At 46.7% G+C, this 14,670-nt stretch overlaps 2 protein-coding genes across 4 annotated transcripts in view; one reads left to right on the plus strand and one right to left on the minus strand.

The window, feature by feature from the left end:
- Positions 1-10,050: 10,050 nt before the first annotated feature.
- On the plus strand, positions 10,051-11,136 carry CEBPD (CCAAT enhancer binding protein delta). Its single transcript, XM_074206959.1, has one exon. The coding sequence runs from the start codon at positions 10,124-10,126 to the stop codon at positions 11,039-11,041; it is 918 nt and encodes a 305-aa protein (XP_074063060.1). The 5' UTR covers positions 10,051-10,123; the 3' UTR covers positions 11,042-11,136.
- Positions 11,137-11,828: 692 nt separating this feature from the next.
- SPIDR (scaffold protein involved in DNA repair) overlaps positions 11,829-14,670 on the minus strand; it is a 546,668-nt gene continuing 543,826 nt past the window's right edge. For all 3 annotated transcript variants that reach the window (XM_074206957.1, XM_074206956.1, XM_074206958.1), the window contains one exon: positions 11,829-12,817. In XM_074206957.1, the coding sequence (XP_074063058.1) occupies positions 12,683-12,817 (135 nt within the window). In that variant the 3' untranslated portion in view covers positions 11,829-12,682. The remainder of the gene's footprint in view (positions 12,818-14,670) is intronic.

Here is a 14,670-nt window from a genome sequence, read left to right on the forward strand (position 1 = left end):
CCAAATCCCTATTTATTCTTACTAATGCACCCTTGAACAAATGAAAAAACATTTATTAATCACTGTGGTGATAAATACAAAACTTACGGTGACAATACATTCAGGAAAATGGTAGCTAGGGGAGTTTTGGTCTGAGAAATTACAAGATGGTGAATATGATCCATAAGGGTGGCCAATCAATATTACCTTTACGAAAGTCGTGGTTAATATTGATTTGATTAATGTATGCAAAGCAGGAGGTGGCAAATGAAGAGTGTTGGTATAGATGACAAGGTAGCGTGAAATATGGATGGTCTGGTGCTGCCTTAATACGGAAAGTGAGGTGAGTTTGAACTCACTCATGAATGAGTTTCACTCAGTCCTAGGGACCAGGGGAACTATGATCTGGGGTCATCTTTATCTAGTTGGGGAGACACAGGCAGGAGAGATGGCTAAATAGCTGCAGCTGACAGCAAGAGGGGATGTGACCCTTCTTAGTTGGTTGGCAGCTTAAAACCTAAGTCAGTACTACTCTCCAGTTCACCACAAAGTCTAGTAAGACATTTCAGGTTTGGCAGACAAAACAATTTGATACTAGCTCTTCAGAGATCCTGTATTTATCCTCCTTGCACAGGCCCCGATTACTCTTTTTTAGCACTTACCAGGGAACATTTTGTCCTAGTAGAGAGCATGCTAAGAATGGTGCAATGGAAAGAGCTTTGCATTTGTATTCTAGCTTATTTTGGTTCTAATTCCAGTTTTGCCTGAGTCAGATATATAAAATGACAAGATTCTCTTCCAGTTCTAAACCTAATATACTATGATCCCAAGACTCTTCTAATCAGGTATAAGACCAGTAAAATGTTGGAGGAAAAAAAAATCATTTCTCATTTTTAGTGACTAAAGTCAAGCCACAGATTACAGGCATACAGTTAAGATCAAATTTTACGTGTTAAGATCAAGTTTTAAAGAGCTTTGATGCGTACGTGTCTCCTATCTCCTGGGGCACCCCTGATACAGGGCAAGGTCTACTGGTGACAGAGTAATGTGATCTAGGTCAGAAATTATGGTTCTAATAAAACATTCCCTCAGACCAACTCCCTGAATATGGGCTAAGTATTAATTTATGTCAGATGACTAGCAGGTCCAAAGAACACACTTAAATGGGACATATATACTCAGGGGCAAGTAAGAAGAATGAATAACCCTGAATATATCAGGCTGGGGAGAAAAACCACCTAACATTTTGATTTTTATTACTAAGAATGTCAACAACTCTTTTATGTATAAGATTGACCCATCAAATAAAATACTTGCTTTAAACTATAATGTTTTTCAGTGTTTGCTAAGATTCATTTAGTATATGTACATGACATTCTGTCACATCATGAATCAATAACAATAATTTGTTTAACACTTTTAGGTTTATAAAGTCCTTTCTTCTGAACAATTCCATGAGGTAGTCTGTGCAAGTCTTAGTATTCTCTTTACATAGAGATCCTGAGAGATCAAATGATTTGGCTGTGATCACACAGTATCTGAGGTAGGATTTTTCAACCCAGGTCTCCTGACTCTGACTAGGAATAAATGGAAAGTTAATGAATCAATCAACAAATTTTTATTAAGTATTAATTAGTATGTACCAGAACTGTGTTGGGTGAATACACCATTTTTATAGTTACCCCATATGAGATATAGACAAAATACAGAAAGATGAGAAATTAAAAGCTAATAATAATAATAATAATAAATTATAGCTAGCATACAGAGAATTGTATGGGTTGAAAAGCACTTTGTTGCCATTGTTTTTCAGTCATATCCAACTCTTCATGATCCCATTTGTGATTTCCTTGGCAAAGATACTAGCTTGGTTTGACATTTCCTTCTCCAGTTTATTTTACAGATGAGGAAAGCAAGGTAAACAGAGTGAAGCGACAGGGTTCAGATGAATCTTCTTGACTTCAGGTCCAGCACTCTATCCACACCACCATCTAGATGCCCTTGAAAAGCACTTGATAAATTTATTTCATTTTTAGCTCTATAACAACCTTGGGAGGATACTATTATTATTATTATCATCATCACCACCATCTTACAGATGAAGAAACTGAGGCAGAAACTGGTTATGTGACTTGCCTGGGTTTTCACAGTTAATGTTTCTGGTCAGATTAGTACTCAGGTCTTCTTGCTATTCGATCCAGTGCTCTTTCCATTGCACCATCTAGATGTGTATGATCAGAGAATAGATTACGGGCCCCACATAATCAGTGACTATTTCTCATTACTTCCTTTTTTTAATTCCTAATAGAAAAACTAGACATACTTTATCATTCTGATATTTTTGGATACAATTATAATGAATGTTTAATCATTTTTGGTCTTAAGTTGTGAACGAAAGTCTGAAAAAAGTTTGAACTCAGTTACTCCTTCAACTGAACATTTCAACTTTGCTTAATAGCCCAGGAAAATCATAGGTACTGTATAATATCAGATACTGCAACTTTTGAATTTACTTACTTCCTTTCGGTAGTATTTAAAAATGACTGCTTTTGTTGTTCAGTTGTTTCAGTCATGTTTGACTCTTCATGACCCCATTTGGAGTTTTTTCTTGGCAAAAGATACTAGAGTGTTTTGTCATTTCCTTCTTAGCAGACAAGAAAACTGATGAAAACAGGGTTAAGTGACTTGTCCAGGGTCATACAGCTGAAAAGATTGGAGTATTGGATTTGAATTCAGGTCTTCCCGACTCCAGATCTGGTGCTTTTCCCATTGTTCCATAAAGCTGCCAAAATGACCATCCACCAAGTAAAAGGATTAAGAACAACAGAATCACAAAAGACTCCAGTGGTTCCAACATGTGATTTCATGATTGCACACCTTCACCAGAACCCTAACTAGGCTGGAGAGACCAGGACTGTATCCAGGCTGCTGCATTTAGAGATCCCTAAAAGCATTAGAAACAATAGATCTCAGCACCTAACGGGCAGGAATACTTATCTAAACGAGCTACTAGATGGTGGGCTGGGGGAGGTCCTTATTCACTCTGTCTCCTCTCCCAAGCATGGCAGCCTCCCCACCAGCAACCTCCTGCCAGTATCCTAGGCTTTGTCTTTCCTTCAAGTGGGATTTTCTTACATGTAGTACCATACATCAAGTTACACACATTACAATACTAATTGGGATTATATATGTTGAATACATTGGGAGTGCTTGTTCCAGGTGCAAAAATGCATCGCTTTGGCTCTGCTCTTTATCAAATCACAAACTATATTCCTTTTGTGTTCTTTCCATCTCCAGCAGTCATGGAGACTCAGCTTTCCCCAGATGACACTGTATCCTTAGCTCTCTTCTCCAATCATCAAAGAGATCATAGAGGAAGAATCAGAATATTCCCTGTTCTCAACTGCCACTTTCAAACTCTTCCCTTTACTGATATCACTAGGCAGTCTCTCCACCTATTAAAATTTATCTCCAAACAAGACTGTAGTGGTCACTGTCTACTGGTACTCAAGTTATTCTCCCACCTTTCTCAAAAAGTTCAATACCCAAGCTCAACGTCTTCCTCTTTTCTGCAACTCCTTTTTGCTAGGAAAGTCCAATATAGATATTGATGCTTCCTCAAATACCCTTGATATCCTAGGTTTTTCCAATCTCCTCAAATACTAACACCTACTCTTCTACTCCATCTCAGTCAGACAGTGGGACGGCAGCAGTTTAGATGCTAACATCAACCACATGTATTTCACTTTCATAAAGGGAGGCTTTATCTCTCCCTATCCCTAAAATCTGTTCATCCTCATCATGACCTAGAAGTCAGACATTTCCTCTCTCTAACAACTTTCTTCCATTTCCACTAAACTCTCTAGTTAATCTCTTCAACGCTGCACTGGTCTACTCTCAAATCTCTTGTCTCCATGCTATGTAGTTGACTCTGCTTTTCCAATTCTCAAGCTTAGATTACTCCCACTACCCTTGTCCTTTGAGAATTGTTACTCACATGCACCCAACCAGAGGAAAAGGAAGGCATACAATTAAACTGATTAGATACACGACAATATTATGTTATTTGATGTCAACTGGGTCCTCACCACAGCAAGACAATCCTTTTACTCTTCCCTAACTGATTCTCAGAATAAAATGGTAAGAAAGAGAAGATATAGGACAATAGCATGAGGGAGATTTGGACATTTTGTAGGTAATGGGAAAGGAACCATGGGGTGGGGGGGGATGATGATTGAGGTAGAACAGTCTACTATAGAAAATGAGATGATATTGAATCAAGGGTTGGCCTTGATAATGACAAGATCCACACCATCAGAAACTAGAGAAAGAGCTGGGATGGGGATGATTTCAAGGGAGATTAAAAATAGGGGAGAATAGGGGGTTTACAGCAAAAGTCTGTTTTCTCAGTAAAGTATGAGATAAGGTCTCTGGCAGAAAGGGTCAAAGTAGAGAGTGCCATGGGAATCTTAAGGAAACATGAGAAAGTTTAAAACACCTGTTGTGGAGAGTAGGCTAAGAATGGATTAATGAGTAATAAACAGAATGGATGTTTTGCTGAAATGTGGGTTTGTTGAGACTTAGATATTATAAACTTATTAGGAACTTAATCAGCAATGTTTCATGATTTCCTCCAGCTCCATCCAGGAGTATGCAAATAGGGGGAAAGAAGACAGACAGTACAAGTAATCTAGGCTTTGACAAGGCATGATTGGTCAAAGGATGGGATTCAGGAATAAACAACAGGATAGGGTTGAATTTGTTCAACAAGGGATCAAGATTGAGACAAAAGGATAGCATAGCTAGTATAGAAATGATTCAGACCTGGGAAGGAACTAGGGGTACAGGGAATGGAGGTCATAGTGAGAAGGAAGAACAGTACTAGGGGCCATAAGGCAGAAGGAAAGATGGAATGATAAAAGATTATGATTATATAATTTCAGAGTTCATGAACATGGAAATAGAACTCTTGTGGGTGATGGTAAAACCAAAGACATGAACATCACTCTGTGAAGATGAGATGGATTGGAGGAGTAGGTCATGGGAAGTAGATTGAGGAATTGAAAAGTTAAAAGTTTTTGAGGGAAAATGAATATGTATGTTGAAATTCTATAATATGAAATCCACTGAAGGAGGAAATGATAAAATATTACAAAATCTTTGCCAAGAAAATCCCTTGGACAGTATGTTCCACAGAGTCACAAAGAGACTGACACAGCCGAATGACTGAACAAGCCAAGTAGGAGGACAAATATTGGAGATGGAGAAAAAGACTAATTCAAACACTGAACTTAATGAGAAAAGAAGAATGCCACTGGAGTCCACAGATTTGGCCACTATATTGGATGATATACATATCCACTGTGAACTTCAGTGGAAAGAATTTGGCAATTCATGATTACTGAATGATGGAGGTAGAGAGAGGAGTTGGCTGGCAGTGGCAGTGGGGAGCAAGGAACAGTCCGATTCCCCCACCCAATTAGAGGGATGATATCAGAAAAAATGCAACCAGTATTGTAAAGGTTAGGATAGAAAGATTAGAGAAGGGAGCAATGTGATCGGTAGAGAGTCATGACTTATGTGTTTAGAAAAAAAGTAAGAAAAGAAGTTTAAAATGAGAGGAAGTTATTAATCACGGAACAGATGTTCTAGAGAGCACAGTGAAAAGTGAAGCCAAATCTCTTGTGGCATACAGCAGGGATTGCTTTGAGGTAGATGAGAATTCAGCATGGGCAGTGAGGTTTGTAGACTGTGGCTTGGGGTTTAGAATCCCTGAAAGATGGATAAGAGGGTGGGAGTATGCTCATCACTGACAAGTGAGTGTCTGCAGAGGGTTAGCTGTCAGAAAAAGATCTTTTAAAGGAGAGAGGTGAAGAGACTGTTCAGAGTTCTTCCTTGAGGTCGGACCATATGGCAAATAGTGATGTTGTATCAAATGAAGCCTCAGGATGTTTGCTTCACAGCAGGCAGAGAAGGGGGGGGGGGGGTTGGGACTTACGCCAGGAGGCAGTAGTGTTAGCCTATATTGGAGAAGACACTGATTGTGCAGGAAGTTTGGGGGAGGGGAATCGGTTAGGGTGGCAGGATTGTACTGGAGAAAAAATCTGGAGGCCACAGAAACTGGGAGGTGGTGGGTTGGGCCATTTCTGACAGGAAAAATTAGAAGAACAACTGTATTAGACCAAATATATACGGAGATGAACTGTACTGAAGGCAAAAAACTGTCAGGATACCAAGGAACTGATATGCAACATCAAGGAAGACACCAAAGATTTTGGGGAAAGAAATATTTATGCTGGAAAAAAATCTAAATGATGAAAAAAAGTCAACTGAGAAATCAATAGTATCTATTGATTTACATGCCACTTCTCCAATCCATAAAAATATTTTATGAGAATTATCTATTCATGAACTGATGCTGAGCGAGATGACCAAAAGAACATTGTACGCCCTAACAGCAACATGGGGGTGATGATCAACCTTGATGAACCTGCTCATTCCATCAGTGCAACAGTCAGGCACAATTTTGGGGTATCTGCGATGGAGAATACCATCTGTATCCAGAGAAAGAATTGTGGAGCTTGAACAAAGACCAAAGATTATTACCTTCAATTAAAAAAAAACCCTGTTATCTTATTATGTAATTTTGCTATCTCTTATACTTTATTTTTCTTCCCTAAGGATATGATTTCTCTCTCATCACTTTCCACTTAGATCAATGTATACCATGGAAAAAACAGACTGCCTTCTGTGGGGGGAGTAGGGGGACAGAAGTGAGATTAGGAGAAAAATTGTAAAATTCAAAATAAAAAATAAATTTAAAAGTTAAAAAAAGGATTATCTAATCATGAATCTAGAGCATAAAGCATAATGGTTAAAGATAGAGGATAGAGCAGTTTTTCATATAACATTCAACAAAGAGTCATTTCTTTACCATTGTTTAATTGTCTAAAAGATATAGAGAAAATAAGATGTCATTGAGCTTATTATTTGATTATAGAAAAAAAATCCACGATTCCATTGAATAAAATTTTACTACTTTAGTGGTTCTTTTTCAATAAGGTGTTTCTCACACATACCTCAACATCATTGCAGATATCTTGGAGTCAACAAATCAGTAAACATTTATTAAATGCTCACTATATGCAAGCTACTGTTTTAAGTGCTAAGGATACAAAAAAAAAGGGCAAAAATATTCCTTGCTCTCAAGGAATTTATAATCTAATGGGAGAGACAACATGAAAACAAATTTGATTTGTGATATTAATAACCCTTTGATTATAAACATTAGGTGAGACATAAAATAAGAATACTCACCAAAAGTGTAATAAGCACTGTGATGGGGAAAATTCAGTCCAGTTTTCATGTTCACAGATATTCCTGTTTCTAGATGCCATTATGCTAATTACTTCAATCTTTAGAGCATTAAAGAGTCTTCCCAAAGATGCCTAAAATCAAAGGAGTCTGGCCTATTTATTCTCATAGGAAAAACTAAATGGTTGAAAATGTCTATTGTCAGGGGTGGCTGGGTGGTGCAGTGGATAGAGCACCTGCCCTGGAGTCAGGAGTACCTGGGTTCAAATCCGGTCTCAGACACTTAATAATGACCTAGCTGTGTGGCCTTGGGCAAGCCACTTAACCCCATTTGCCCTGCAAAAACCTAAAAGAAAAAAATGTCTATTGTCTGGATTTCAACTTGCATTTGGATGGATACCCTAGAGATTTTGCACAAGAGGTCACATATCAGGGGTGAACAATATAGAAGGATGAGTTGTAGTTAAATGTGAGAAGAGCAAGCTGGATTGCTTTAGGAAATTATTAAAGCGATCCTGTTTTCTCTAAAAGCAAATTTTGTTAGTGTTATTATGACATCAAGACATGGAATACTATTATATCAGAAGAATAAAAAGTGAATATTCCCACAAAGGGAAATGGGGAAGCACATGATGGACATGATGGGTGGGAGTAGGTGCAACATCTAACCCATAAAGAATTCCAAAGAATAACAAGAATAGAAAATATAATCAAGGAGCTAAATGAAAGGAGAAGGTAGGCTGGCCACGTAGTGATGGTGAGGGAAGACCGGCGGACAACTGGAAGCTCAGGATGCCCACAAGGAGAGGTCTCTGGCCCTTTGGGTGTACTTACGGGAGGACCGTGAATGAGAGGCACAGGTGATTAGCTGCCACGGACGAGTTGTGATCCGCATGGCTGGAGGGGACCCTCATATTGATGGGATCACTCATTGCCTCGCCAGCTTGGCTTCATACTACTTTATACATATATACTAAGCTTATGGCACATTACATGATACCAACCTATTCATGAGTCTGCGTTTTTGCACTCCCGTTCTGGATGCCTAGAATGTTCTCTCCACCATTTTTTTCTCATTGAAATTCTAGCCGTCCTAAGGTCTAGCTTAGGCGTGGTCTCTCATAAAGCCTGCTCTAAGACACCAAGTCAGTACTTCATTATTTCTCTCACCGATTGCTTTCCTTTAAAATTTATTTCAATTAACAAAAGAAAGGACAACGAAATCCCTGAATAAATACGCAGTGAAATGGAGCAAAATCCCACATCGGCCTCGTTCAAAAAATATGTCTCCTTGTGCCCCTTGACCGTGCGGCTCGCCCGTCGGGAGGCGGGAGAGGGTGGCTCGTGTCCGACACGTGCACGGTACCTCGGGGGTGACGTGACGTGTGTCACTTACACGTGTGTCCTCCGGCCAAGTACAGCCAGGACGGCGTGGTTGTGGGCGAGGCCCTGCTTGGGGAAGGCGGACCCCACGGCCCTCGCTGCCGCTGCCCGCGCCCCTGCCCCGGCCGTGCCCCTGCCCGTGCCCCTGCTCCTGCCCCGGCCGTGCCCCTGCCCGTGCCTCTGCCCCTGCCCCGGCCGTGCCCCTGCCCCTGCCCCGGCCGGGTGCCTGACACATGGCCTGGCCTTCCCGAAGGCGTTAGCTCTTTCGTGTTTATTGTATTAGTGAGATTCCGGTGAATGAGATCACGGATTCTTGGCCCGGGACAAATCTAGTCCAATAAGCCGTACGCTCCGTGCCTGCTCCGTGCCCGCTCCTCGGTGCCCGGCCCTTCCGGACCCACTCCTCAGCGTTTGGGGCAAAGGCGCCGCCGTGTCTTCGGCCGGCTCATTGTCCTGTGGAGGAGGCCGGGTCAGCAGGGCTGGCGCGGGGGCCACGCGTGGCGCCGTGGGGCCCACACTGGGGGACCGCTCCAGTTCAAAATTAGTCATGGCGAGCGATGGATCTGAGCTCAGGTCCTGCCTGCGGGCCGGGGGCGGGGGCCGGGCCGTCCTGGGCGGGCCCGGGGGGCCGGGCGGCCTCGGACACCTCGGAAGCGCGGGGGGCTTCGGCCTCGCCGAAGTCTTAAAGAAAAGGCGGCCTCCTGGGCCGCGGGGCCGGGCGCGGGCCCGCCAGGGGGCGCCGGCAGCGCCGGCCTGGCCTGGCAGTGCGGGGTCCCGCGGGGCCGCTGCCCCTGCCCCTGCCCCTGCCCGGGCGGCCTCGGGCCCCGCTCCCTGCGCCGGGGCGGCCGGGGCCGGGCTGCGGGGCCGCAAGAGCTGGCGGCCCCGGCCCGGGCGGGCTCCCACCTGGGCAGCGGGGCGGGGCGGGCCCGAGTCCGGGCAGGGGAGGGCCCTTCCCAGCAGCGGGCGGGGCGCCCCACGCGGCCCGCCCCCGCCCGCCCCCGCCCTCGCCCGCTCCTCCCCGCCCCTCCCTGCCCGCTCCTCCCCGCCGGCCCCTGCCCGCTCCTCCTCGCCGGCCCCTGCCCGCTCCTCCCTCCCCTGCCCCTGCACTCTCCTCCCCGCCCCTGCCCGCCCCTGCCCGCCCCTGCCCGCTCCTCCCCGCCCCTGCCCGCTCCCCGCCCGCCCCTGCCCGCTCCCCGGCGCTCCTCCCCTCGCTCCTCCCCCTCCCCCGCCGCCCCTCCCCCCGCGGTTCGGCGGCCGCCGGGCCGGGCCGGGCCGGGCCGGGGCGGGGCGGGGCCCGCGCGTCAGCAGCCCGGGGGTAGAAAAGGGGCCGGGCCGGCGGCGCCGGCCGGGCAGAGCGCGGCGGGGCAGCGGGCGCGCGGGGCGCGCGGCAGTGACGGCGGCGGCCCGTGCCCGGCCTCGGGGGCGCCCGCAGGTGCGCGCCGGCCCCATGAGCGCCGCGCTCTACAGCCTGGACGGCCCGCCGTGCCCGCGGAGCTGGGCCGCGGAGCCCGCTCACCTGTACGAGGCGGGCAGAGGCGGCGGCGGCGGCGGCGGCAAGCCGGGCCGCGGCCCCGCGGGCTGCCCGGAGCCCGGCGGCGCGGGCGCCGACCTGGCGGAGCTGAGCGCCGCCCCGGCCATGTACGACGACGAGAGCGCCATCGACTTCAGCTCCTACATCGACTCCATGTCGGCCGTGCCCACCCTGGAGCTGTGCCACGACGAGCTGTTCGCCGACCTGTTCAACAGCAACCACAAGCCGGAGCGCGGCGGCGCCCAGCCCGCGGACTACGGCTTCCCGGCCGCGCCGGCCCCCGCGCCGCACAAGGACTTGGCGGGCGCCATGGCCGCGCTGCTGGGCGCGGGCGCCGCCTCCCCGCCGGCCGCCCTGAAGCAGGAGCCCGACTGGAGCGACGGCGACGCGCCGCCCCCGCTGCCCGCCCCGCCGCCCGCCCCGCTGCCCGCCTCGCTGCTGCCCTCGCAGATCGCCGCCTGCGCGCAGACCGTGGTGAACCTGGCGGCGCAGCCCACGCCGCCCACCTCCCCCGAGCCGGCGGGCTGCGGCTCGGGCTCCCCGGCGGCGCCCCCGGCCCGGGACAAGGCCAAGAAGTGCCTGGACCGCCTGAGCCCCGAGTACCGGCAGCGGCGCGAGCGCAACAACATCGCGGTGCGCAAGAGCCGGGACAAGGCCAAGAAGCGCAACCAGGAGATGCAGCAGAAGCTGCTGGAGCTGTCGTCCGAGAACGACAAGCTGCACCTCAAGATCGAGCAGCTCAGCCGGGACCTGGCCAGCCTGCGGCGCTTCTTCAAGCAGCTGCCCGGCGCCTCGTTCCTGCAGCCGGGCGCGGCGGGCATCGACTGCCGGTAGCGGGGCCCCGCGGCGGGCACGGGCCGCCGGCAGCGGGGCCCCGCGCGCGCACGGGCGGGCGGACGGACGGACTCAGCGAACTGCGCACGGCCTATGGACGTGTTTTCCTTAAATTATTTTTGTAACGGGGGGCCTCGGCCGGGGCGGCGTGCCCACCCCCCCGCTCGGCACCGCGGGCCGCGGGGGCACGGGCGGAGGAGCCGAGCCCGGCGTCGGAGGGGGCCGAGCATGCTCCACTTTTTATATTAATTTTTACAGTATTTCTAAGAATAAAAAAAACCCATTTCCAATCACCACTCCCGCGTGTTGTGTGGGCAGGGGGGAGGGCGGGCCGCGGGGGCCCCCCGGCGGGCGGGCGCGCGGCCCCGCGGCCCCACGCAGCGGCGGGAGGGCAGGGCCGGCGGCCCCAGGCCGGCCCCGCGGAACAGGCGCGCGGCGGGCCGGCGGCTCCTGGGGGCTCCTGGGGGCTCCTCGGGGCCCGCGCCCGCGCCCGCGCGCATACGGCACAACTTAAAAGGGATTAAAAATTCAACTAGTTTCTCCAAAGAAGGCGGAAGGTAGAAGTGGGCGAGGAACGCGCCACCCCGCCTCTTCTACACCCTTCGGGCTTAGCTCGTTGCGCTGACTCCCCCAGCCGAAGTAGGTCAAGAGTCTGAGGTCTGTAACGCAATGTCTCCCATCGCCGTTGCAAACAAGCAATTCAAAAAACTGTTAGGTGCGAAAAAATCGGTTCGTGCCCCTACATTCAATTTAAATCACTGCCGACAAAAGAAGAACAAGATAACCATATTTTTATCTAACATTTAGTTAAAAGGGGTTCTCGGTGGTTGGGAGAGACTTAGAATATTGTCCACAGGTATTTTTAAATCTACCTAATCTTTGTTCTGGGTTCATGTTTCACAGTATGATTAGGTCGTAAACCTTCTTATCTAACACTTCCATTATAATACAGTAGATCTATGATTGCACAGTGGTTAACTATCTACATTTTATGGGAAACAAGTTCGCCTTTGCCACAGTTTTCCAGCATGTTTTCTAAAAATAACAAAGATCCTGAACTTTGGATATGTATTGTAGAAGCTTATGCTCCTTCAGGAGATAACGTTAAATCAAATACTACAAAGGGAAAGAGAACCTTTAAAATCACACTATTAAAAAATGTTCGGTGTGACCTTTAAAACTTTAATTATCCTTATAAGTTTAAAATATGGATAAAATTTATGGATAAATATGTATAAAATTTGGGGTGGTTAGGTGGCGCAGCACATAGAGCACGGGCCCTGGAGTCAGGAGTGCCTGAGACACCATTGCCTTGCAAAAAAAAACCCAAAACACTAAAAAAAAACCCAAAACACTAAAATTCATTTAGAAATCTTTAGTTTTTTTAGAGCAGTAGGTGACCTCCAACATTATATTACTACAACTGCAAATCGTGAAGATGACTGTATAGAAAAAAATGCATTTTGCTCATTCATGACCCATTTTCCTAATGTGTTTCCAGAGAAATTGAAAATGAGGCTTCTCAAGATCCTTTTTGTAATTAATATGAATTCTCTAGGTCCTTAGTTAACAAGTAACCACAAAACAACTTTGTAACAACACTGCAAAGTTCATTGACACTATGGCAACCAGCAAGTCATCTTAGTTTCTTCCTGCTTGTTGGAGAAGTTCAATTTCCTCCGATCCAACGCAGCTTGTTGGGTGGTTGGTTATGGTCTGGATGAAACAATTTAACGGCCCCACCTTCTTTCCCAGCACACTCTTCACTTCATAAGTCTGTCGTGATAAAAAGCACATATTAGTTTTAGTTAGGCTTATAGTTTGTCCTCCAAAGCACAGAACCCCAAAGAGGCAGATACAGTTTAAGATCCTCTGAATAGTCATTGACCTTTTGCTGCTCAAAAAAAAAAAAAAATATCACTAGTTACGATGAAAAGATTTATGGTAAATGAAGGAACTAATCCGGTAACTGGAGAAGAGAATAAGTACACTGCTGTGTACTGTGTTAAGGCTTTAAAAATATTATTTCGTTTGGTCCTTGAAACAGTCTTGTAAGGGTAGGGAAGGTTGAGGAAACCAAAGCAGAGTTATGACTTGCTCAGGTCACAGTGTCTGAGGTCTCATTTGAACTCAGGTCTTCCTGACTAGATCCATTTCTCTACCTGAATTATGTTTTGGTATTGTTTAAGGAAAAAAAAATAACCAGCACTCTCCTTTATATCATATTGTCAATAGTAAGGTTTGGTTAAGTATCTTATTGGCTGCCCTTAGATGAGAAATCACAGAAAATATAAAGAGTAGAAAAGGCCCCTTTAGGTAGCTCATCCATTCTCCTGATAGTACAGAAAGACAAACTGTTAGTCATGTGGTCTGATAAATACATTGGTAGTTTGTCTTCCTCTTCCTATCAGAGACTTCCCCAATCTAACAGTACTTATTGCCAGTGTTTCCCAATGATGTACCTCAGTTTCCCCTTAGCTTGATATAATTTCTTCTGCCCTACCTCTTTCCTATATGTTTGCTGGTTCATCCTCATAGCAATTATCACTCATTACCACCCTATCCATTCTGGAAGAAAATAACTTCCTCCAGAGAAAGCCTCCAGGGGCCTTTTTATTAGTAGGTGGTAAAAAACAAGACCAAAGTATGACATTTTCCCTTAGGGCTGACAACAAGTCCAGAAGCTTAAGTCACAGTAAAACTTTGGAAACTGAGGTTTTGGAATGCATGATGTCACCTTTAGAGATAGCGTCAGAGTGCATGGATGATCTTCTCACAGTGCCAGGTCTGTAATTAAGAAAACCTGAGTTCTGATATGGCTTCCCTGGGCAAGTCATGCAAGCTTTGCTTGCCTCAGTTTCCTCTTCTGTAAAATGGGGATAATAGTAACACTTTCTATATGTAGATATATATAGTTATATATAGACATGACCTATTATTATTAAAGTTCATCTAGGGGGCAGCTAGGTGGAGCAGAGGATAGAGCACCAGTCCCAGAGTCAGGAGTACCTGAGTTCAAATCCGACCTCAGACACTTTAAGGCTGTGTGGCCTTGGCCAAGCCACTTAACCCCCATTGCCCTGCAAAAACCTAAAAAAAAAAGTTCATCTAGCATGTGGTCTTGTTGAAATAGAGAACCTGAGCCAAGTAGTTTCCGTGGTCTTCAGTTCCAATAATGACTGCAGTTGGTCTGAAGGTGAAGGCTGAGAACTACGGCTGACAAAGGGCAACTGACCCGTGTCACATTTCAGGAAATGAGGATGTTTCAGTAAAACTTGCTGGTTGAGAATAAGGACAGTAAATGAAATAGTTAACAGCATTAGAATTAGGGTCTAACCCTGTTATTTTACAGATGCGAATGCTGAGGTCTACAGAGATGAAGCCACATGTTCCTGAAGACCATGGCTTAAGGGAGGTGATGCCATGACAAGCAAGTGAATTGAATTGGGGGGGGTGGTGGTGGCTGTGCTTCTCCTCCAGAGTCATTTGGGTCCAGAGGCCGGATTATGAATCAGGATGACTATAAATGACCCTGGATGCTAGGCAATAGGGTTAAGTGACTTCCCCAAGGTCACACAGCTAGGAAGTGGCAAGTGTCTGAGGCTGGCTTTGAACTCAGGTCCTCCTGA

This window comes from Macrotis lagotis, chromosome X (genome assembly GCF_037893015.1).
Source record: "Macrotis lagotis isolate mMagLag1 chromosome X, bilby.v1.9.chrom.fasta, whole genome shotgun sequence".
Classification (NCBI taxonomy): Eukaryota; Metazoa; Chordata; class Mammalia; order Peramelemorphia; family Peramelidae; genus Macrotis; species Macrotis lagotis.

What these genes read in the sequence shown, in the direction of transcription:
- CEBPD (XM_074206959.1), top strand. Translation starts at nt 10,124, where the DNA reads ATGAGCGCCGCGCTCTACAGCCTGGACGGCCCGCCGTGCCCGCGGAGC.